A 26,636-nucleotide genomic window follows, 5' to 3' on the forward strand; every position below is an offset into this window, starting at 1 on the left:
TAGCTCTGAAACCATAGGTCAGTGAAGATGATTACAGCACTGTTCAAGAGGGGCAAAAGAAAAGGTTCTTTGCTGGGTAATTTATTATGCCATGTCATTTGGTTCATGAAATTAATTATTTTTAAAAGTTATAAAATACAGTGCCCTGCAGATATATTCATACCCATTATAAACTGTAACAAAAATAAATGAAATGCGCAATTGTTTTTAAAATAGCGTCTGCTAAGAAAAAAAAAATTATAACAATAATAATAATAAAATTAAGGAAAATATGCACAATTTTAATGATGGAGTAACATCAATGGTTTTTATTGGAATTCAAGAAATTAAAAACACAGTGATAACATTTATTCACACCTGTATGTATTGCTAAATTAAATCCTGCAAAAATAATCCTGCGTCAAATTTTCTGTTTTTTAAATTTTCTGGAAGTTAATGGAAAGCCTCTGGAACATTTATAGAAGCTTCCAAAGGTCTCCTGTTTCCATTGGGTATAAAGGGAGGTTGCACACAGAAGCAGTCCATTAGTAGCCTTGATTGGTATGGTCAAAATCAGAGAGCTATTAGAAAATTGTAGGCAAAGGCATTGACCTACAAAAGTTGGGTAGTGATGATAAATACATTCTGAATAAAGAAAGAGCTGAACATACCAGTTTTCACTATAGTGTTTAATCATCAGGAACATCAAGGCTACTGAAACAGTTGCTGCCTTGCCAGAAAGAGGATGCACAAAAATATTTATACTATATCTAGGTGCCTTTCTAGATTTGAGAATTGAGGGAAACATGGATTCAAGCATATAACAGGACATTTTGACCAAAAACCTGATTCCCTCTACTAAGAAGCTGAAGCTTGGTTAAAAATGGATGCATGCTTGGATCATTATCATTCTGGAATGTTCAATTCTACAAGGAAATGGTTAGGTGGACACAAAAACAACATTCTCACATGGCAATTGAAATATTCAGACCTAAATACAATTTGATTTAATAATAATATTTTATTTATAGAGCAGAGCGCTGTTCATTTTATACAGAAATTACAAAGCTCTGTACATCAGCAACAATTTCAATTAATAATAAACTAAATATAGAATAGACAGAAGAAACCACTACAACATTTAAACAAAAGCCAGCTGGTAAAAATGAGTCTTTAGCCCAGACTTAAAGGCAGTGATGGTTCTGGACATGCAAAGAAGGAGAGGAAGCGTTCCACAGCTGGGAGCTGAGATAGCAGAATGGAACAAAATTAAGTATTTGATTATTGGACCGAAGTAGATGGTGAGACGGTGGGACTTAGAAGCTCACTAAGATATTGAGGACCAGTGACATAAAGTGCTTTAAAGACTAACACAATTAAGTAATCAACCTAGATTAGCCCAAATGGGATAACTCTTCCCCCGCTCTCACAGGAGAAAATACCAACACCGTCAGGAATTATTTTGCCTGGGGCCCCCACATACTCTAGAATCGCCACTGCATATGAATGCTCCTTAAGAATTTAAAACCAGCTGCTTTGATCAAACCCAGCTGAGACCTTCTCAAGAGGCAGTGTGGGTACACCTGGGTAAAGTTGATTTTCTTTAGTGCATTGTGAAATTACTTATTGTCTGTGATAGCTACATTTTCTTTATCATCTCAGGAAACCAATGGGGGAACTACAAAGAGAAAATGTTGTTCTATATGATTACAGTAAAATAAACATTACTGCAAGGGGATGTTTTTTGGGGTAAAAAGCAAGGAAGGTTAAAAAACCTAGACCCCATCCCCCATATCAAACTGTTTTGAATAATCATTGTGCAACTACATACAGTGAGGGAAAAAAGTATTTGATCCCCTGCTGATTTTGTACGTTTGACCACTGACAAAAAAATGATCAGTCTATAATTTTAATGGTAGGTGTATTTTAACGGTAGGTGTATTTTAACAGTGAGAGACAGATTAACAACAAACAAATCCAGAAAAATGCATTTCATAAAACTTATAAATTGATTTGCATGTTAATGAGGGAAATAAGTATTTGATACCCTATCAATCAGCAAGATTTCTGGCTCCCAGGTGTCTTTTATACAGGTAACGAGCTGAGACTCTCTTAAAGGGAGTGCTCCTAATCTCAGCTCGTTACCTGTATAAAAGACACCTGTCCACAGAAGCAATCAATCAATCAGATTCCAAACTCTCCACCATGGCCAAGACCAAAGAGCTGTCCAAGGATGTCAGGGACAAGATTGTAGACCTACACAAGGCTGGAATGGAATACAAGACCATCGCCAAGCAGCTTGGTGAGAAGGTGACAACAGTTGGTGCGATTATTCGCAAATGGAAGAAACACAAAATAACTGTCAGTCTCCCTCGGTCTGGGGCTCCATGCAAGATCTCACCTCGTGGAGTTTCAATGATCATGAGAACGGTGAGGAATCAGCCCAGAACTACACGGGAGGATCTTGTTAATGATCTCAAGGAAGACTGAAATCCTGCAGCGCCCGCAAGGTCCCCCTGCTTGAGAAAGCACATGTACAGGCCCGTCTGAAGTTTGTCAATGAACATCTGAATGATTCAGAGGAGAACTGGGTGAAAGTGTTGTGGTCAGATGAGACCAAAATTGAGCTCTTTGGCATCAACTCAACTCGCCGTGTTTGGAGGAGGAGGAATGACCCCAAGAACACCATCCCCACCGTCAAACATGGAGGTGCAAACATTATGCTTTGGGGGTTTTTTTCTGCTAAGGGGACAGGACAACTGCACCGCATCAAAGGGACGATGGACGGGGCCATGTAGCGTCAAATCTTGGGTGAGAACCTCCTTCCCTCAGCCAGGGCATTGAAAATGGGTCGTGGATGGGTATTCCAGCATGACAATGACCCAAAACACACAGCCAAGGCAACAAAGGAGTGGCTCAAGAAGAAGCACATTAAGGTCCTGGAGTGGCCTAGCCAGTCTCCAGACCTTAATCCCATAGAAAATCTGTGGAGGGAGCTGAAGGTTCGAGTTGCCAAACGTCAGCCTCAAAACCTTAATGACTTGGAGAGGATCTGCAAAGAGGAGTGGGACAAAATCCCTCCTGAGATGTGTGCAAACCTGGTGGCCAACTACAAGAAACGTCTGACCTCTGTGATTGCCAACAAGGGTTTTGCCACCAAGTAAGTCGAAGGGGTCAAATACTTATTTCCCTCATTAACATGCAAATCAATTTATACCTTTTTTGAAATGCGTTTTTTCTGGATTTGATTGTGTTATTCTGTCTCTCACTGTTAAAATACACCTACCATTAAAATTATAGACTGATCATTTCTTTGTCAGTGGGCAAACGTACAAAATCAGCAGGGGATCAAATACTTTTTTCCCTCACTGTATTACAAACTTTGGGAGACAGGTGTGATTTATTTTAAAATATGAGCCAGTGCTTCTGTGCTGAAAAATTATACTATTCGAATGCATGATTTAGAAGGGAATATAGGGACAAACATTATTAATAAATACAAGCCCAGAATTGACAAACCCCGGTATAGTGAAAGTTCTTCCAAGACCTCAAACACCTACAGATGGCATTTTCAGTCTTTCCAAGCTTGTCAGGGCAGGTGTGGCTTAGGGCCGCAGTACACACCAAGGTAGATTGCAAGCCTGAAGCCAAAACCTCAGTCTACCTGAATGAACAGGAAAAGAAGCATTTAACAGGCTCTTTGCATAGTGCTATTTCAAACAGCAGAATAAATTGGATATCACTGAGAGGTCACAAATAGACATCCCTTGAGGGAATAGGTGTGGCTGTCTGCGGGAGAGAGTGCTGTAAACTACATTTTAATTGGCAGCAACTGAAGTCATTATGAAAAGATATACCTAAGACAAAATGTAAGATTTGACAGTGACAAAACTAACTGGTAAGAACAAAAACAACCATGTAATCCTTTGATTTGCTTGAACAATGATTTAAGGGAAGTACAGGTGAAGGCAATGGGAAAACAATTCAGCAGTAGGCTTACTTATCCTGATATTATATAATATAATGTCCAGAAAATATATATTTTTTTCAATATTTATTTTTCCGTATTGTCTAAATCAGTGTTTTTAAGCACAGCCTGATTTTTCTGTGTAGCTGTTGGTCCTGGAGCAACATAGCCTGGACATAATCCTAATAACCCTTAACCAGCTCTGTAATGTTTTTCCAGGAATAATAGCAACACAACAAAATCGAGTGCTAAGTGATTGTAAAAGGCAGTAAGTGTGGTCCATCTCTCAGTTTTATTTTAAATGTAAATCTATTTTTAAGACACAGTTGAAGTAAACTTCTCCTGAATGACATTACTGTTGTGTTGACATTAGTGACATTGGTGTAGTGTTGGCAAATGACCTATAACATAAATGAAGAAGAAGATGACAAAGGAGAAGATGAAAGGTCTGAAATGAGAAAAGGCCTCTTGGCCCATCTGGCTCTTTTGATTGAAAATATATTTAAGCAATATGTCTGACACTTAGGCTGTCACTTAGATAAAGAACTATTGACAATACATGTGGGATATGTTTTCATTGTGAACTGTTGGCTACTTGCCCTGTCAGTGGAAAAAAAAACAGCCTATTGTAGCTATATTCTATTTTTAAAGTTGCTGTAATAAATCAGGAGAAAAAAAATCCAGCTTCTTGTTCTTGTAATATTTGTCATCTGTAGAGACATGTATTTACAGGTTCTCAGGGAGTATCTATGTTTGTGGTATTTACAGCTAATGTGGATGAACATTTTCCTCATGTTTTTAATCCATCCAAATGGTATACCTAAAAAACAAGCAACCCAGCCATTCATTTGATGGTGGTTTAAGAAGAATACCAGTGTCTTTTTTGCAGATTAAAAGTAGTCATATTATTGCAATATGCCTCTGTTGCTGAATACTGTAGCTTCCTGTTTTAAAGTCCTAGCACAAATGCAAGATAGTAGGCCTAATGAAGGAGAACAAAGAGAAAAATCACTCTCTTCAACAGATTTATCTGATAGCCAATGACTATGGAATTTCAAAGGCAGAAATTCAGTGTAAGCAATTTTTAACTGTTCAGAGCATGACTGACTGTTTACTTGTTGATCCATGTAGAGTCATGCAGATCTTTGCTTTATCTGATTTACACGAATGATGGGGATAGGTAATGCCTATTGTTGGCATACTCTCCTACAGTAAAAAGCACTGTAATAAAGTTATTTATTTGTTTGTTATTTATGTGTGTATTATTAGCATATGAAGGAGAACAAACATGAGAAAAATGTGTCTGAAAACAATACATAGAATTAAGAATCAAATACATGAATAGAATCAAATATGAAGAAATTGCTATTAAACAAGAACTGTACTGCTGGCACAGGACATTCACAAGGAAAAAACATTTCATTTGGCCCAGATACAAGTATGTTTCATAGCTGTTACTTACTGGAGATGGGACCCTCCCAGGCAGTCTATCTATCTCTCCCCATTGTGCACAGTCAGAACTCATCTGAGTTTGGCTGGCACAAAGAGATTGCTTGCAAAACTGGAAATCCCCAATCAACTACAGTTTGTGTGGAATGAAACCTCTAATTAGTCTTGTATATATTATGTTCTGTAGCGCAATCATTAGGAGATAAATCAGATTTTTGGAAAATGCTTTTAAAAAGAGAAAAAAACACATTATTGTGCAGGTAGTTAGAAAGAGACTTGAGTACTGTGCTCCAGGCTTGCATGAATGACTGATTAGGGACTAGTTGACAACTTGTGAATCAATCATTTTTTTAACCTGCATTAATTGGAGGCCCAAGAAGAATCCATACAGTGTTAATCACAGGCAACATGTACATCTGATATGTCTGGTAATCATCATTAGCCAAATGCAGAAGTACAAATGTGTAGTGCTACTTTGTATCATACTATTATTTTCTAAGATGGAGTGAGCAGAGTGAAAACCAGATTGCAGAGTGTCGAGAAGTGAGTGGTTAGATAGAAACGAACCGAGCTGACGGTGAACTTAGAGAGTAGAAGGGAGACAAGACAAAAGTTCTGAAGAGAGGTAGGGTCGAGAGTGCAGAATCAGGCTTGTTTGAAGGCAGAGGGGAAACAGACAGAGAGGAGTAAAGTATTGAGGAGGGTGGTGATGAAGGGCAGTAGAGCAGGATCAGTCACTTGAAGGAGGTGAGTAGGGTGGGGGTCCAGGGGGCAAGAGAAAAGGACAGAGTGAATCAAGAGAGGAGGTAAGAGAGAAGAAAAAGATGGAAGTAGCACAGTCAACAGAGAGATGAGAGGAGGAGGTACGCGAGTGAGAGGATACAGGGGGAGAGAGCGCATTGTCCTGATGCAAATTGAAACAATCTATCATCTATCACAGACTCTTTATAAGAAAAAAAAAAGTTTTGTGTAATATTTTATTCATCAGTTGGCCTAAGGTAAAAGTTCTGGCATAATACAAACAAACAGAAAAAGTTAAATAATGAAAACAAAAAACTAGAGTGACATCAGGATGTGAGGGTTGGCCAACAAACCAATCTTTCAACCAATACAATAAAATTGTACCTTCTAAACTGCATTTCTGTAAAGCAGTGCATTAACATTAGCAAAACAGTATCAGTAAGCAAGAAAGAGTAAGACATACTTGCACATATACAAAAAAGGGAATACAGTAAAACAATTTAAAACATAGGATGGTAAAATAACTTATTTTAGGAAAAAGAGAGGTTATGGCAAATACATAAGTAAATATCTTGAAAGTAAAGTATATTGAGGATGCATTGGATTGTTTTCCTTCCACCCTTTAGTGTGTGTGTGTGTGTGCTGGGGGGGTTATTGTGGGAGGAGGGAGCAGATAAATTGATCATAATCTCCTCCATAGCACATTCCAGAAACTAGCCTCAGAGTCTACCCAGGTACGATGTCATATCCCATGTTATATAAGAACATTAGAACATAAGTAAGTTTACAATCGAGAGGAGGCCATTCGTGCTCATTTGGTGTCTATTAATAACTAAGTGATCTAAGGACCGCATATGTTATAATATGGGAGGTTGCACCAGACTTGCAGTAGTTAAAACCACAGAACATTCTGATTCCTTCCGTAGAAGAGAATTAAGTGGGTGCTCTCTGTCTCCCACTCCTGTAAAACAAATATGTGTCTCAAACAACGGCATTCTTGTTGTAGATTTCAGAAGGCCTATTGTGTCACTTTTCATAGGCACTCCCTTGCACATGAACAAAACCATCTAGCCTTGGTTTTCACCATTGTGTGGGCATATTTTGTCATCAGCTAAAGTTACAACCACTCTGTCTCACAAGTTAGCATCTGTAATTGCACTCACACAGCATTGGAAAACAACGCTGGCAGGTGTCGTGGGAATTAATCATTGTGAGCAATTGTCCGGCAGGGGAGATCAAAGAGAAAATCAGTTATATAAAAAGCACAGGATGGAACATATCTTTATAAAAATGGGTTGTTACAATGAACTTCACTGTTAACCTCCAATTGTTTAATTTTATTTACTTATTTATGCTTTTTTGATTCTCAGAACACACTTGAGTGCAGTCACCTAATCATCTTCAGATGCAAAGTTAAGACACAGATGTATGTATCTCAAAACATTATGGAGAAGGACAAGTCATAGAGTAACAGTAATGGAAGCCAAGGAACCTAAAAAAAGCGTGCCTTTGAGAGGATCAGTAACTCATTTGGTCTTTATCCAAGGTCACTTTGCAAGTCTTCCAAGACATCAATATAGTGAATATCCTGTATAAGCCTTAAAATATTACACAAGTAAGAAGGGTCCTGATATTCGCAGGCAGCTGGTCCTAGCACTGGGGAATGAGGACTGAGGAGTGAGTGAGGCCATTCATAGGGGCATGACAATTTGATACTGTGGAGGAGAATTAAGAGAACGGAGAGGGAGAAGAGTGGTGAGCAGAATACTGAGTCTTAATACATGACCTGTTGATCTGCCGTCAACCTTCTACTTCCTATCATTGAGCGTTAAAACTGCAGTGTCCTAACACCTTTTGACATCTCCTTGAGACAGCACTGTTTGACCAGGTCTAACAATGTGAAGGTGTCATCCTGCCTGTGTTTCTCTTCTCTTGTCCCTTAGCGGTCAAATGAGCAATAGTTCTGTACAGTGTCTATCCACCTTTCCTTACCTCTTTAAGCTGTACCTATTTATCTCATACTTGCGGACCATTCTACTGTTCTCTTATGCCTTAATTATATTTACTCTAATGTGTAGCTGATGTTATTCCCTTCTAATATTGGGTATCATTCTGTTAGTGAGTGTTCAGCCATGCAAATCACCGTAGATAAAGGCATCTGCTAAATAACAAATTCATTAATTTGAAAAATACCTTGATGAACAACTGCATATATACAAACCCGACTCCATGTTGGGAGAACTCACCCAGTACAAGCTTCTTAAGGGTCCTATAAATCAGGAAACATTCTGATAGTCAGAACACCAGCCTCTGCAATGAAAAATGTGTTATTGCTTAATTTACATGATGATCACATTTGTAGAAGTAATCTAAAGTATCCACAACATTCCTTGAATATAATGTTTGATTAAACAAAGGAAATGGAGTTCTTAGAGAAGTAAAATAAAAAGGGTAGCCCAAGGCCACCTCATCCCTCCCAAAAGCTTGAAACAATAGCCAATAATACAGCCTAGTTTTTCTTGTGGGAAAACAAGTGTAATTTTCTAGTGCTTGTAGCCTTGCGCATAACATTGCCTGTTAGGGAGAAAGAAGAATAAAGGTCAGAAGGTGTGATGATAAGTGCAGATATTCAGATAAGTTTCCCATTGTTTAATTGCTGCAAAAGCACATGTCTCTATGACATAAAGGGTTTGCATCCAGTTGTGGTTTTATTTAGTCTACACTGGCAGTAATTCTCCAGTGAACCCACTGGTGTGTGGACAGTAGAATTGGTTGTTTTCTGTTGCTAATTTCCCATAATTCTCCATGCTGTGACAAGCTGAGTCTGTTTCTTCCTGTCATCTCAGGGAAGAGCTATCCAGCTAACCAAACAACATGGTAGTAACATTGCAATACAATGAATATAGGAAAAATATTAGATTCAGAGGATGTATAATTATAATTACACAAAATGTGGTATATTACACAATGAACTTTACATACCAATGAATATGTAGTGTACACCCTTCTATAATTGCTATAACTGGTTGGCAAAGCGCATGCTCAGGAATACCTTCTCTAACTGTTTCAAGTGCATTTGTGTTTGTTTAGGCAAGATTGCCATGAGTGGAAATAAATCTGGGAGAGGAACAATAGGAAGTACATATGGACTTGGAAAACAAGTCCAGTAAGTAGGTCCTGGTGTAATTGTTTATTAAATACTGTTGTGCTTGAACCAAGGATACCATCTAGAAATTATTGTGTTTGATTATTTGCTGTCTCTAAAGAAATAGTAACTTTTAGAAAAAGGGATACACTCCTTGATGTGTCTATAGGAAAAATGCAGTCTTCTTAATTGACCCTTTCATCGCTAAACTTTTGCCTGTACTTGTCTAGGCTTCAAACCCTTGGGGCACCTGATAAATCAACCTGAAAGTCTGTTACTTTCAGTTCTGTTTATTATTATTGTTTTTTATTATAAACAAGCTTGAAAGGATTAGTCCAAGGGAACGAGGTGAGATATGGCCTCGATTGCAGATCCATTGACCTTGCTTGTAAAATAAATAAATAAATGCACTGTCTTGTTTGACATATCCCAGCTGCAGCAGCAGGTTGCCAGTAGCATGAGAGGAATGCGTGGATCAACATGCAGCATTCCTTTCAGAGCGTAGTGCTCTGCTCCTGACAGAGCGAGGGGGAGGCGTGCGCAGGGTCTGACCAGTCCCGGCTGCTCCAAGGCCAGCCCCCCTGCTGTGATTGGTGACCAGCGCCAGCCTCAAGGTGTGTCCTCTACTACTGCGGCTGCTACAACACTTTCCCTTGACCGTCAGTCGGTGAGGGGGAAGAACACAAACCCAGGGTGTCAGATGGGCTCAGGAATGTTTATTTCTTTAACTTGGACTTGATTATTTTATTTCATGAAGAGGGGCATATTGGCTTGCCTGAGAGGAACATAAAAAGTAATTTTTGTTTGTAACTGACAGGGTAAGTACTCTGTATTTTCTACTTTATCTTTTGAAGTTCTAGATTATTTCTTGATTTATTTTTGTTTGTTTGTTTGTTTGTTTGCAACTCAAATTGGCATTGCCATTTATAACTGCCTGTATCTGTGCAAATTCACCCTTGGAATCCTATATGCTTTTTCTTTGGTATGATTTGGCTTGTTGATATCCTAGTTTCACTATGTTTCACAAACCTATCTTCAAATATGATACTGATATATGTGTGTGGGGGGTCTGCATCAATAAAGTGACAGAAATATTAGTGATGTATAATAGTATTATTAGGAAAAAATGAACAGTCATACAAAACATATTTAAAAAACAAATCAAATTATTTTAACTAGATCAACTGCAAAACATCTTTCCTATACCATCAGCTGCACTCATCTGAGCACCAGATCCTTGCCTTGATGGGACTGTAAACCTGTGTATCCCTGAAACACATCTGCCAATTAGATATATTAAGTACCAATATCACAATCAGCTTGTACCTTACCAGACTTCCCAAGGAGCAATTTCATTTTCCACAATTTGTACTTTTGCTCACAGCATATATTCATTATCATTGTCACATACATTACTATATATACTTATGTTGTGGTTAGTCATTAATTAGGATAACCAGTTGGCTTTTATTTGCTGCCAGTTGAATTGTTAAAAGCATGGAGTCTGGGTTAGTAGTAGGTAGTATGTACATCCACTTAGGAACAGATTCTGTTTGCCGTGAACACTCACTAGACACCATTAATTAACATAACATAAGTAGTTTAGTGTCTGTTAATGTAACTCCTGGAGGATACATTAGGTACAGTGCTTACTATTGACTAACAATTATTCCTTAACTTATGTATGCATTCATGTATTTATAACCATGTTATTAACAGTTAAGAAATACAAGTTTTCCCATAAAATAAACATAATCATATTGTATTCATGTTTCAATATAACAGTGCTAAAAAGGTTGTTTTATTTTGAAGCTTTAAATGCAACAGTGCAAAAGCCTGAAAAAAGTTTTTGATATCTCTGATTTTCAGTGCTTCAAAAATGCAACAAACTGTGTTCTTCTTGAGCAACTAGAACCTGGGCAGTGCTTCTCTACCTTCAGTGCGCTGCGTGGTCAGAGAATATTTTTATTTATTTCTTCTCAATCGTTTGGTATTGATATGAAAGTGTAAGTAGACCTACTTCTATTGAAAACACAGAAATTTGAAGATTATTCATACTATGCATTTTTTTGTCACATGTTCCGATTTCTACCCAGCTCTGCTGCAGTCATTAGGCACTAGTCAGTTAGGCACATTTAAACATGAATGCAAGTATTTGGATGGTAAAACCGTAACTGAATCCCCTATGGTTTCACAGTTCACTGTGATACTCTGCAACTGAACATCAACCAAGAACGTCATGCCTGAAGCTTTCAGTGGAGCAAAGGTTTTGCACCAAGGATTTGTGACTAGAAAAAGAGCACATATTAATTAATAAGCGGCTTAAACACTGCCCAGTCTGTTTCATCTTTTAAAATCCGCAGCTAAGATGTAAAATATTACTATTGCTACAACTATTACTACTACTAATAACAATAATAATGGTCAGCTCTTTTCAGATACTGATCCAAAATATTTATTTCTCACTGTAAGAGCCTATTTTGTAATGACATAGAAATATGCATGTTTTGCAAAGCTCATTTTGTAATTATTTCAGACCATCCACATTTTTCTGTACAGCAGCAACTCCCCAGATTCAATATTAAAACAAACAAACAAATATTGAGACTGGGCCTCCAATCCCAGTAGTCTAATCTAATAAATCCTGTGTAAATAAAGCTAGCATACTGACATCTACTAAGGAAGTAATTGTTTTTCACTGCAACAAAGTCTTCTGAAAACAAAACAAAAGTAGGTCAGTATATCATCATTGATATTTAAACATGAATATTCAAAATTAGCCATTATTTTAAAGGAGGAACAGGAGAGAAAGGAGAAAGAACAGTAAAACATTAATGTAGTTACAAATTAGTTAAGGAATATTGAACACAATACCTTCAGAAAGAATGTATATTGTATTGAAAAGGTAAATACAGTTTTTAAATACAGCTTGTTAAGTAACCGCTATAACTGTAATCAATCTTAAATGTTAGCCTCAAATAATTAAATTGGTGTTTTAGTTTCTGCTACAAGTTGGCTGTCAGAAAGATGGGATACATCTAGCAGGTGTAATGTACGAGCTGCTGTTAACTAATTGATTCACACCAATTACAGACACTAATGTACCTCTACATTTTGAATTCTCTGTATTTGTTCCATTAACAAATCAATAGAACATGTTAAGTATAAATCAGGACTACTGGAGGGGAAAGTAGGTAGCTTTAAATGGTTATTCTTTGGATTGTGACAACTGCTCACATTGCAGGAACACAGGGATAACCCTTGGGAACTCTTTCAATAATGGAAAGCAATGCACTGCCATTGTTTGCAAGCCCAGGTTAATAATAATGCAATGGCCATTTCGGGTCTGTGAGCAGCACCAGTGCCAAGAGCAATTATTATTTAGCCCCTACTGGATATGCCATTTCAAAGGGAAAAAAGGCATATCCATAGCCCATCTTTTTCATCCAAAGGTAAATATGACTTTGCCTGGTGGAGAGGAAGCCATTAGGCCTAGGCCTTAAGCCATGGACCCCCAACATCCTAGAGGAGTTTTAGTTTGTCTTGTGCTTAATTGTTTACTTTTACTTTTTTTATCACAATGTTGTGTTGTTGTTTTAATCTGAGAAGCACTCTGCAGAGGGCACTATACCAAATATAAGTTCATTGATTGATTGACAAGAACACAAAGAAAGATAACTTATGAAGAGGACCATCTTGCTTGTTTGATCGCTAGTAATGGACAGTTGCTCTCAAAAGTATTCACCCCCCTTGGACTTTATAGCTGTACAGATATAAAGGAGTGATACTAGATTATATACACAGAGAATAATAGCGGTTTGCCACATTTATATGAAAATGGTGAGATCAGGAAATATTGAAAGAAATTGGTGGAAGAAATCACATAAAGATGAGCATACAGTGGCTCTCAAAAGTATTCACCCCCCTTGGACTTTGCACATTGCATTGTGTTACAACATGAAATCAGAATGAATTTAATCAGGAGTTCTGATCAACATAGAAAATGTCCCTAAAGTCAAAGTGAAAAATATAATCTGCAAATTGTTCTAAATTAATTACAAATACAAAACAGAAAAGTCCAAGGGGGGTGAATACTTTTGAGAGCCACTGTATTCATCATGGGATCACATGATCTCATCCAGCTCAGTTATTGAATCTTCCCAGGGAATGTGCTTCAATGGGGCTGGAGAGGTCGTTCCAGACTCCCACAACCCTCCGTGCCTCCTGTTTTCGGGACTAAAAACACATCCTATTAATTTCCACTTGTGTCCTTGAGGCCTTGTTTATATGTTAACCCCAAAGGATACGAGGACACAAGTGGAAACAGAGAGGATGTGTTTAGGAAATAAAATGTTATCTTTACTGTCTTCCTCGATTACAGGAGAAGAAAAAGAAATCCACTGAAAATCTGTAAAATGTAGGATAGGGTATAATAGTCTTTAGATTGTGTAAAGACTTTCAATCATTCATATGGAAATTTAGCATTAATGTATTTTATTAATAATGGATTGTGTTTGAAATGTTACAATATAGGCCTATAGACTGACATGGTTTTACACATTTTTCAGGTTAACTAAACATTAAGACACCGTCCATTACGTTATATACCTGGAAGCATTCATGGCAGTCTGTGTTCTAGCTGGAGCGCTAAATGTTTTTTCATCTCAATACATTTGGTGTGCAACCTATAAAGAATTTGCTGCCTTGAGAGATCTTCTTAATGTGAAGTTAATAAGTTAATTGGACCGATGCAAGAGCCAGGATTAAGCCCTCCAATATAGTTGGAGAACCCTAGGCTAAAAGGTTAAAGAAAGGATATTTACAGGAGGATTTAAAGAAGGGAGAAGAGAAGAAGCTGGTTGCATGGGTCAATTCATTCATATCTGAATGCTTGGTCTGGTCACTTAATCCTAACAGACATTGCCAAATGCACCATGGGAAGAAAGGGTACTTGCTATAAAATAAGTTATTCACAGGCTTTTTCACATATGCCCTGTGGTCTTATAGCACTGACTGTACTGGGTGACCTTTTGAGAATCTTTCTCCTATTGTCTGCCAGATTTTGAAAAGGATAATGATCGAATGAGAGAGGGGGGGTGACAACATCCCTTTATTCTTTTCAAAATGAGACCGAAAATCAAAAACACAACGATGGGTCGAATGGCCTCCTCTTGTTTGTAAACTTTCTTATGTACCACCTACACTTGTTCAAGTTGTGTCTTGCTAGCTTCCTGAAAATGGCCTGGTGGTTTTGTTAGTAAGGTCTTTCATTTCTGTGGTGTCTCACTACACTGCACCTCTGAAGAGAACAAAAGCGTTTGTGGCCTAAATCTTGTGGTGCTACCGATTTGAGAATTTGGTGGGGGTGCCTATGTAGAGGAATGTTTTAATTGCTATCTTTTTCTAAGGAAGGTGGAGGGGGGAAAGATAAGGGGGCACAGATGATTCAACTGCAAAGGAATTCAGAAAAAGACAAGCCCCTCTTTTTCAACAAACACAGTCAAATTGCAACATTTTGACACTGTCTGAAACAATTGAGTCACCCCTACCAGTGAGGCTAGTGATTCTATACTGATTGGTGGGTTTCCGCTCTCTCACCCCTCTTCACGCTTCACACTTATCCTACGATACACCCACTGTCAAAGCCAACACACTGAATGCCCTCAGCCCAACTTTAACATCACTTGCAGGATTGCTGCAGTTAGAGTTGGTAACAATCTAAGACCCTATTTATGTGAATGAGTGCATTAAGGTGTGATTGAGTTACCTAGGGCACAAGGTACAGACATATTTCAGTGAAGCAATGAGAGGCATAAGTCCTTACTAGATTCTCAGGGATGAATGTTTATATGGTTCTATTGTATCATCACTAGTTTCAATTGTTGCAAAGGCTATACAGGCGAAGTTGATATTTTAAACTTGCATTAGTCAAGAAAGGAACCAGAAAAAATGATGTTTTAAACTGATTTGGAAATCCGTTATTGCTCCATTCTCCGTGCGTACATACAGTATATACATGTGTGTGCATAATGGAATGTGATCTTTGTACACCAGGAGCTTTCTTAATTACTTGTTTACAGCCTACTGAAAAGAAGCTGTCAGTTTTCAGAGCAGTTGCTTCATTTATATGAGATATAGAGGCACCAGGTAGGGAAGTTACATTAAACCTGACTGTGAAAATTCCAGGACTACTGACAAAATGTCAAGAAAAGATGAGTCAAGTACTAGCAGGGTAACACAGAAAGGTACACAGGGAATGATTCAGTGTGGCTTCTACAAGGGCACAAAACCACCTCCCTTGAGTGAGCAAAGTTCAAGTTTTAACTGGATGCAAGATGAAAAAAACAAACAGAAGTGCCTGTACGTGCCTCATATTTTTCACACTGCAAGCCCAGAATATCCACAGCACAGATATTACACCAATAGGAGGTTTCGATATGGCTACCAACCTGGACCTGCAGGCAACTGAGAAGCCATAGGGAGTCACTACTGTGTGAGAACCAAGGATCACCCAGCAAATTTCTACTCACCGCACCCCAACAGAGATCAGCCAGTCTCATCAGCCTGACTCCAAGCTAGAATTGACAATATCAGAGCCATGATTGGAGACCAGCCGGATCCAGACTATATTTATCCTACTCTCTGGGTGAAGGGCTTTTACTGGATATGCCAGTCAGAAACCCATGGAACACACTTTTTTTCTATAGTGCAGGGTTGACCAACACTTTTCCTGGAAGGCCACAATGCTGCAGGTTTGGCCACTACTGCTATATTGCAGAGAATAATCGGCTCTGATGTCTTTCACAGAAATGTCAAATGTACAAACATGGAAACCTGAAAGGGTATAAGTACACATGTATTGTGGCAGCAGTATCCTTTACTGAGCACTAGTCTTATTCCATAAATATTGAATTCTGATTTAATCAGGGTAGCTGGTCCTTGAACATGTCATATTATTTCTCCTGGCACACGTGTGCAGTTTTGTACTTACCCTTGACCTCCTCGGAGATGAAGAGCAGCCCAAGTGCTTTTAGCTTATTGATCCTGTCAAGCATGCCTCAGATCATTCTAACAAGCAAGGAGGAGAGACATTTTTCATTCTAAATCAATTTGGATGGGTTCCCGATATATTCCACCAGGTAAAAGCTTCCTCTCTGGGCATAGGTGAAGCCCTGTAGTCCAGACAGCTCTGATTCCAAGCTGTACCATTGCCATCTAAATATGAAATGCCACGTAATCCAAAGCATTACTGCAAGTAGTTTGGCAGTATGTTACAGAGGTTGCATTTTGAAAATTGTAAGGGCAGAAAGGATTTTTTTGGGGGTCAAACTCTAATTTTAATAAAATAAAACTACATTAAGAAGGAATTCTGGGCTGTGGTTGAAAGGTGCTACATCGCTGTAAGCTATGACTAAGTTTAGTTTAGCTGTAACTATAATGACGTTGTTTCTCTTTTCTTTTAAGATTAGATACAGTGCATCCGGAAAGTATTCACAGCGCTTCACTTTTTCCACATTTTGTTATGTTACAGCCTTATTCCAAAATTGATTAAATTCATTATTTTCCTCAAAATTCTACAAATAATACCCCATAATGACAACGTGAAAGAAGTTTGTTTGAAATCTTTGCAGATTTATTAAAAATAAAAAACAAAAAAAAGCACATGTACATAAGTATTCACAGCCTTTGCTCAATACTTTGTTGAAGCACCTTTGGCACCAATTACAGCCTCAAGTCTTTTTGACTATGATGCTACAAGCTTGGCACACCTATTTCTGGCCAGTTTCTCCCATTCTTCTTTGCAGGACCTCTCAAGCTCCATCAGGTTGGATGGGGAGCGTCGGTACACAGCCATTTTCAGATCTCTCCAGCGATGTTCAATCGGGTTCAAGTCTGGGCTCTGGCTGGGCCACTCAAGGTCATTCACAGAGTTGTCCTGTAGCCACTCCTTTGTGATCTTGGCTGTGTGCTTAGGGTCATTGTCCTGTTATTATTATTATTATTATTATTATTATTATTATTATTATTATTATTATTATTATTATTATTATTATTATTGTTATTATTATTATTATTATTGGAAGATGAACCTTCGCCCCAGACTGAGGTCCAGAGCACTCTGGAGCAGGTTTTCATCAAGGATGTCTCTGTACGTTGCTGCATTCATCTTTCCCTCGATCCTGACTAGTCTCCCAGTTCCTGCCGCTGAAAAACATCCCCACAGGCCCTTCTCCCCTGATCGCTCAGTTTGGCTGGGCGGCCAGCTCTAGGAAGAGTCCTGGTGGTTCCAAACTTCTTCTTCCATTTACGGATGATGGATTTCAAACAAACTTCTTTCACGTTGTCATTATGGGGTATTGTTTGTAGAATTTTGAGGAAAATAATTAATTTAATCCATTTTGGAATAAGGCTGTAACATAACAAAATGTGGATAAAGTGAAGCGCTGTGAATACTTTCCAGATGCACTGCAACTATGAGAGTAATCTGTGGTCTGATGATCTGACATTTGGAAATGTTCTTGACTTCATTCATAGCTGTAAAACAGCCATTCCCACAATGCCGCACATCATCAATGTGCGCTGAACAAAGCCCGAGAGCGCCTGTCATGCGTTGTGAGGTTGTCAGCACATAAGCACCTCTCAAAGCCACAGAGTGGGCACTTATGCAATAGCTCAAAGGTAGATTACCTCAGATATTCCATTCAATGCCATCCATGGCCAGGTTCCTAGTTATGGTTAGTCATCAAAATGCATTCAAAACACAGCTTCACAAGCATATATTTAATCATCGGTGTAGATTTGTATCCGGTTGTCATTGCAGAACGGATCCTATAGTGATCTGCAATGCAGGGTTTCAGTGTTTGTTACATTTTTGTACTTGAAAGTCTAAAGTTTCAGAAACATGTAAATGAAGAGTGTGTCACAGATCATTGATTTGCAATTGAAAGTCCAGTTGTGGTTCCTTAAATAAAAGTAGGAGAGCATTTATTTCTAATTGGTTGCTAGGAGATAAATTAGCTTGTGGGAAAATAGAATAATTCCAGTTGTAGTATTTAGTCTACTTATTATCAAACAATTGAATCGAATGTCTGCCCTATCAGAGCGAATGTTTGTCCTCACAAATCAGATCTAATATGTTTCAACCCCAGATCGTCATCCTCAACAACATTTGTGTTTTTGTTTTCTCCCAGTCTTACCCAATGTGATGTATAAAATGTAAAGCCTTCCCTTCCCTGAAGAGGATATTATAAATGTCAATATAATTTGCTTTTTCAGCTAAATTAAGTATTTGTTTAATTTGTCAGACACTTTCAAATCTATAAGGGGATGTTAGTATGATGTTTGCAATTAAACAGGGTCAGAGTAACACGCTTCTTCAGTATAAGACATTGTATGTCAACTGATTTAGTAAAAATGTCATCTTGCATCTCACTCTTGGATGAGAATCAGCACATTGTTAGTAAAATTTACTCAATAGAATAGTCCGTCATTTGAGCAGTCAATCTTATTCGTTTCTGTGTATTGACTGTTTGGGACTGAAGGAAATAGCATACCTTTCCAATTAGACCATGTTCTGCAAAAATCACATACAGTCCTTTCAAAAGATGATAACTAAGTACAATAGTGCTTACACATATTTATTATTATTATTATTATTATTATTATTATTATTATTATTATTATTATTATTATTATTATTATATTTCTTACCAGACGCCCTTATCCAGGGTGACTTACAATTGTTAGGCTACATAAAAATATCACATTATTACATATTTATGATACCTTGCATGTATTACCCGTACATATTAGTGTGTTTGGTCCATAGATGGATAGGAAAACAATATGGTATAGGTAGTATCAAGTTGATATTTACACATGAGGGAGTCTTAATATTGATCTAAATTTGGATAGCATTTAATTTTTGGATCTTATATTCCTGAGACATTAACAAAGAGCGTAACACAAAAAGCTCTTTTGGCGGACAGCATTGCATATTCTGATCATCTTAGAGTGAATTACTTCAATTAGGACTATTATATAATGTATACTTTGTTTTTTTTGTATAATCTTCTATTAAAATATGTATATTTTGTGGCAACTGTGACAACTGTAAATTGCCTTGGGTAAGGGTGTCTGTTTACAATGCATAAAACAAATAAATAAAAATAATAATTGTTATTTCTATTGTTTTTGTTATTTTTTCATTAAATGTTTAAAATATATACATATTTTTATAGATTGTTCATCTTGTAAAACTTGCTATGTTTTAAAACCTCCCAATAGTTAATGCAACTGTTTGTATCCAGGCTTTTGTAGTTGGAATTACCTTTGTAACTCTGAACAACTGGGACTGGAGGATTTTGTGTAATCGCTGCAATTAAACTCATAATGGGTGCACGGGGGTTCTTCTGAAACCTCACTTAATACTGCTGGAAAACAGCGGCTGCTGGAAGGATTATCCTGTAATTACAGTACTGAGTGTATACAAGCTGTCAGTGATCAGCAGGGAAGTGCCAGTCTCACTGTATTCTGCAAAAACAGGTGCTCTGAGGAAAATGACACATTGCAAAATTCAGCTGCAAGGTGATTTTATTTGTATGTATTTATTGTAGCCAGTTCCCTCACTACTAGGAGTCGTCTTAAGCTGATAATGTGATAATGCTTTCAAATTTGTTGTTACCATCAGCCTATATCGATCCACTGTTGGATGAAGGCCTTCCCAAGATGTTTCCACTTGTTCCAATATGGCCTCTTCTAGGTCAAGCTATCAAAGCTTCTGATCTCATCTTCCCATCTTCTATGTGGTGTTCTTCTTGGTCTTGTATATCTCATATCCTTTTGTGTTACATTAAGAACTATTCCTTCTGCTTTAATCCACATTCCTTCTACAACATTTCTTTGCTGTCTTCTTTCCCATATGGTTGGCATTTATCCATGTGTGATTTACAGTCAGCATTAAATTCTGGAGTTGAACCCAGTGTTTTGAATATCCTTACTTCTTTCAAGAAAGTTGTGAGCTGGTTGAATAAAACACAGTTTCTTTGAGCAGCAGGCATTTTTAGGATGGAAGTGGGTAATGTAATGTAGTTGTCAGGCCAGAATATGCCTGAGGCTGGGGTGAGCATCCCACTGAGAAATTATTGTTCCTTAAAGGGTTTGGGGGTGACCTCTGGGACCCACTGGTCTGTGGGGTATTCCTCGTTTGTGCGTTAAACTATCAAGTGTTGATAAAGAAGGCTACAGGTCAGCGACAGAAAGACTACATGAATTTTCCTTAAGATAACAACATTGATGTAATGTCTCACTGATAGATATATAAGCACATGGAAATCGGTGATTAGCCTATATTTCTGTTGTAATGTTTAATAGCCGTTTCCCCCGAAGTTTTGTTTTGTAGGACACATACAGCCTCTCGTAGAAGATGCTTATCATTTATCAGAATCTGCTGAATAATTACTGCTTTCAAGACATTTGACTTTATTCACACACAAAACATGCCCACCCACCCTGTGAGCAACAGCTTCTGTATTTCAGGAATTTCTGAGAGATCTGGACAAACTGGCTGAATGCATCAGTGTGATTACATTTGATGTCAATGGAAATGTCTGTGAATATTACATAGGAATGCATTTTTTATACATATTTATATATAGACACTGTTTGGTGTAGTTTTTTGTTTGTTTTTTCTTATCTAGACTGATTTGTGATGGATTCCTAATCCCCTTTCCCTGTGGAAGTTTGTAATTGCTGTGTCCAGTAGCTGATTTCTGTATTACCTGAAAAGGGCGAGCCATGGAGGATAAGGTGACTAATTACATCTGAAATTCTCCTGATAACCCCTTGGCATAGAAGGGAAGATAACAACAAGCTGCCTAGAAATGTCAGCATGTTCTGACCCTTTTTATCACAGGTTTACCTCACAAGCTCAACAGTGTAATTACGTGGGTCGACTCCACTGACATACACTACCACATTCTGCATTTACTTTTAGAATTTAGCTCTTCCTCCTTAAGTTCTCATTTGAGGAGTCCTTCACATGGGATTTGAGCTCTGCCATGGCCGCATGCAGATACTCTCGCATTGGAGTCTCTCCAAGGCCGTGTAAATGTCCCTCTGTGTGCTCTTAATCAGATTAAAGCGGGCAAGACCGAGAGGACAATGCACATGCGGCAGCTCTTAATGAAATTGAATGCTGTGGACGTGCGGTTATGTTGTGGGATGATAACAATGGAGCCGAGAGCTGATCAATTCACTGTATCTCATGACCTGCCATCGCAAAGCCCAAGACGTCCTTTGATTGTCAACAGACAGAGTTCCAGCATAATGTTTAGCATGTGGCTCAGGGCTAGAAGAATCCATATCTTAGTTCTCAAAGAAGTGATTACAGATAAAGTTGGGAGAGGTCACTTTGCAACCCCCCCACCACCCAACTTCATTGATTTCCCAGCATGTCTTTATTCAGCCAATCCTTACAACCCCCACACTGTACTCTTAACAGGAAGGCCCTCGTTCCTGGAGTACTGCATTCTTAAAGAGATAAAAGCTCATGGGATTAATTTTGGTCAGATGGTGAGGGCCACATACTAATGCATCTCATTTAAAGCATAATCTGTCTGAAAGGACAAATTAATTAAAAATACTTTACTTATAAGCAGAAGTAAAATGCTTATTTCCACTGCTCTGTTTTACATCTTGACCAAATTGCACATTGTTAATGAAACTCATCAAGCTGAAAATCTTCTGGTGTTATAGATTACATTTAATTGATTGGTGTGTCTGCTCCAACAGTGAATGGTCTCTGCTGTATTAAAAGCAGAATTAAAAATAATACATCCAATTCTTTTTTTTACTTAAAAATTAGCTGCTGTGTTTGCTGTCTTGCAAAATGATTTCCTGCAAAATTTAAAATCAAGATGCACCCTGCAATTTTTCAGAAGCAATGCAGACAATTTTTAAGCAGTACATTTCATGAGCAACTACTGAGTACTACTACTGAGACCCATTATTCTTTCCCCCATGATGTCAATTTGCTGTTTACTCTATTAGCGCTAGTATGTGTGATGTAGTTCTGTTAACGTTCATCTTAAAAACATGAATCTTATTTCATTGTGTCTTTAGGATTTAAATTGGAAGATGTTTTTTTAGCTACAAACTGGTTTAAGTGTTAGTTTTGTGTGATTTTATTTTTTTATGATAATAAAGTTTGAAAACAACAGGAACAACGACAAAAACCTGCATGTGTGGTGCAAAAAAGGCAGAAGAGCTACTTTCTAATGATTCTTTGAGCAAACAGAAGGAGGAAGTGCCTATCTGGTCAATGAAGAGAGACCTGAAGAGCAGTGCTGGATACAATGGGGTTTATGTCGCATTGACATGCATTGCAGGAATTAATTTTACTCCATTTATACCATTCAGCTGATTGCAGCACTTCTATTTATGAACTGTAAACACAGGTGGCCCAACTTAAATGAAAGAGTCAGACCTCACAGCAGCATTGTTCCCAGCTGACTTGACAATGTGCAATGCATATTGCAGCTCTGGTGTCACTTTTATGGGCCCTTGTTTGGAAAAGGCTATAATACATAATAGTAAGAGGAAAGAGGCTTTTCATAGGGACTGTGCCAGATGTTTGCATTATCAAAACAAGGGAAATGTGAATGAGGCCACTCATTTTTCAGAAACAGGATGACAACTGTGATTCAGCCAGCTGTGTTGGGGTAGCCTGGTATCCAAGCATATACTATAATGAATATAGCACGTAATGCAAAGCAAATTTCCATTAACGTCCACTGATAATGTGCTTAACATTGTAAGATAAACCGTGACAAAGCCATTTAGATTGCAGTGCAATGAGGCATATTGTGACATCAACAGGAATTGTTTTTTTTTAAGATTTCTTAATGCTAAGCCTTTTGCATCAGATGAACAAACATTCTAAAACTGTATATACGATATAGCAGCAATATATTCAACAAATATATCTAGTTCTTTGTTTATTCTTGCAAAGCCAAATAGATTCCATTTGGAATGCACCCAAAACTCACAGAAAGCCAATTGCAGTATATGGCCACAGACAAATGAAACTGTTATAAAGAAGAGAGTGACAGTATTTTCTAAGTATTTATTTGTATTCTCTGTAATCCAATATGCCTGAATAAAGTCTTCAGAGCCACTGAATAATGGGTCACTGGGTCTTAAAAAATCCATTGGGAGAATCATATCCATAGGTTTGTTTCTGTTGAACTCGGAAGCTTACGAGACAAGCAGCACATGACAGCTTACAAATTAGCCATTAAAAAATGGCCGGATGAGGTTTATACTATACAAACTTAAATTACAGTTTGGCTCAAAAATCAGCTGGATAATAGTTAACTCAATTTAAAATGAAACTTGTGAGTTTCAAGTACTGATATTAATGTTGCTGATGCATTTCCAAGCCAGATATGTTAAGTAGCTACTGTTTATTTGCAAGCAATGCACAAATGTATATTGTGGATTTTCTTTCTTTCCCTTATGACCTATGCCTAATACACAGAGTATGGTTACTTAATGTAAAACACAGAGTTTCATTTCTGTTTATGTATAATTCAACAACAAATTAAAAATGATAACATATATGTTAAATTGGTAAACACAGTAGCAATAACTGAATACTTGAGTGTAAAAGCATTACATTCACTTTGTTACAGGCTTGTAGCAGGTAGCAATACTGTATTAGTATTTGTCTTGGGGGATTTATTCAAGTGCTCTTTAGTTCAAATCAATTCCAGGGAAGTAAACAGTGTGACACACACGAGCTGCAGTAATAAAACTGGTAAACCTTCAGCATCCCCCATCCCAACAGCTTTTCTTTAGGTTAAATGCTAAATTTCTTGCTAAAAAGTGATATGGAACTATTTCATTCTATTATAAAGAATACACAGGTAAGGAAAAAAAAAGGCATAGTTACTACCTGAAATTGTATGTGAGATGTGTGGTTGTTGTTTTTTCATAATTATTTTGAAAAACTAAAAACTGTGAATAAAGGTGCCCATGCCACCTTTAAACAATATTACTGACATTAAAGTAACAAGCTGAGATCTTTGTCTGACTTAGATCTGAATGTATTTATTTATTTATTTATTTTATTTGGATGGTTACTGTACATGTACAAGCTTTGACCTTCATTTCTACTGATCACTACTGTATTTTCTGAAAAATATAGAGCTGTGCATACTGAGAGTTAATCAGAACTAAAACAGTGTCATGTAAACCAATTTTTTTACAAATGTAGCAATAATGGTCCAATGTTCTACTACTTTTAGAAAGCAATGTTGGCAGAAGGGATACATGCATGTTCAAATAATAGGAAAGAAGGAAGTTAAATTGTATGTGAAAAAAAGACATGTCTCAGGAGAATAAATGTGAAACTGAAAAGTCTAAAATTTGTTTTTTAAATCACTTTTTTAAGAATTGAGCCCTAGATGAGCCTAAAAAGGTCAGAAAATAATTCCACCCTAGAAACGTTATCAGTTTCAGATGAATGTTTTCCAATATTTGTCAGTTTTTAAAAATGCAATCTGTTAAACTTACCGATTTCCTTAATTTTTTTTCTAGTTGTTAGCAAAGGTGGAGGGAACAGAGGCTGCACCATGAAACACCTTCCCATCCCCAAATGGTTACACCAGTTGGGCCTCCCAGAATACTGCAAGCTGTTTGATGATGCATATGATGGAGTGGAGGTACTTTGATTCAAATGGATATAGTGACAGTGTTTGAACGGTTATTATCTAACACAAGGGTCTCCAGCCTGGATCCTACATACATTGAATAATCAGCAAAGTGCACTTTTTAAACCTCATCATAGATTCCACAATATTCATCACAATTAAATCATCCATTTATAAAGACCCTGAACCATTTAATAAATTCAGTCATAAAAATATTATTTTGGTAATGATATGTATGCAATGTTCCCTTAATTCATCCTTAATTAAATCTTAACTTTGGGTACTTGCTGAATTAACCAATATCCAACACCTGTTCCCTGTCTTGATAAAGTAGTGATTAAGATGTGATCTAGAAAATGAACTGGTTCTGAAAACCAGGAATGGATGGCACTGATTTACAGTATATTTTATATACATTTGCATAATGAGATATTCCAAAGTGAAGCATAACAGAAATGATGTTTCAGAAAACACATTCAGATACTTGTGCAAACAACTCCTGAGTCTGTCCAAGTGCCCTATAATTTACAATTGTGGGATTCCATTTTCCGAATACAGTGGCTTTTGGAAAAAATTAACTCGTGCCATGTAAACATAGTGAATGTCATTCTATGCCCCTCCCACACCAACAGTGGAATAATCACTCTTTGCAACATAATACACTACATTATTGTGGACTGCAGCACAATACACGATATCACCAACAGTATTGGGATACCAGCCAAATACCAAAAGACAATGTACTTAACAGAGATGTAGACCCACCCTTAGCTTTAGTCTCTTTCAGCTCTTGAAATATGGCGAGAGATGTACTGTTGCCATTCCAGTTAATCCCGTAGGTGTTCTACGGGATTGAGGTGAGGATTCTGGGTCAAACAGATTAAAAGTGACTGCATTTCTTAGCAGACTAATAAATGTAGTCATAGAGAGATTACATATTTTCAGTGCTGCTACTGCATGTGACAAGGAAGTTATGCTGGTACAAGCAAAGGCTCTTGGTATTGTACTATGGATACATCAATCAAGAGGTTTCAATGGGGAAATGTGTCAAACTACTAATAATGAATTTATGAGGTGTGTCCCTTTAAGAAAAGCCAGGTTAGGTTTTTTCTTGGTATATTTCCATTCTCTCCTCAGGTCTGTCTGCAGGTGTCTGAAAGGAGCATTGGCTAGTGGGGGAGGGGAAGTGTATTGGTTGTGTGAACAGAGTGGGTTTTGTTGGCTGCTCTGATTTACTTGAATAAGCTGTGGTAAAAGTTAATAACATGTATATAACATAGTTCTTTCTCAGTTGACATGAGACATAATATCAATATCTTTATAAAGACATGTTTGCTGAAGCTTCATCCATTTGGAAGATCACTTTGGATTACAAAAACATTTGTTTTGTTATGGCTTTGGCCGATTGGTTTGGAGTACTACTTGGCTTACATACTGCACCCTTGTAAGATATGCCCATTTCTGCCATTTTTGTGGATCTCTGTATTTTGGTTGTTGATAGACTCATTCATCTTGGAGGAGCTCAGGCAATTGGGACTGCATTGAACTTTCTGGGTATAAACCCCTTTTCACTAGTACCACAGGTGCAGCCCAGGGAGACCCAGAAAGTTGAATTTTTCCTTGGTTCAGGATATCCCGCACT

The 26,636-nt window shown here is 37.6% G+C and overlaps 1 protein-coding gene across 2 annotated transcripts in view; it reads left to right on the forward strand.

Moving 5' to 3' along the window:
• Positions 1 to 9,944: 9,944 nt before the first annotated feature.
• The window catches only part of bcar3 (BCAR3 adaptor protein, NSP family member), a 92,988-nt gene continuing 76,296 nt past the window's right edge, over positions 9,945 to 26,636 (forward strand). Inside the window, exons 1-3 of one of the 2 annotated variants that reach the window (XM_066692476.1) lie at positions 9,945 to 10,099; positions 11,151 to 11,287; positions 24,882 to 25,006. In XM_066692476.1, the coding sequence (XP_066548573.1) occupies positions 24,917 to 25,006 (90 nt within the window). In that variant the 5' untranslated portion in view covers positions 9,945 to 10,099; positions 11,151 to 11,287; positions 24,882 to 24,916. The remainder of the gene's footprint in view (positions 10,100 to 11,150; positions 11,288 to 24,881; positions 25,007 to 26,636) is intronic. The other variant, XM_066692475.1, reaches the window with a different exon arrangement.

Source organism: Amia ocellicauda, chromosome 19, assembly GCF_036373705.1.
Source record: "Amia ocellicauda isolate fAmiCal2 chromosome 19, fAmiCal2.hap1, whole genome shotgun sequence".
Lineage (NCBI taxonomy): Eukaryota > Metazoa > Chordata > Actinopteri > Amiiformes > Amiidae > Amia > Amia ocellicauda.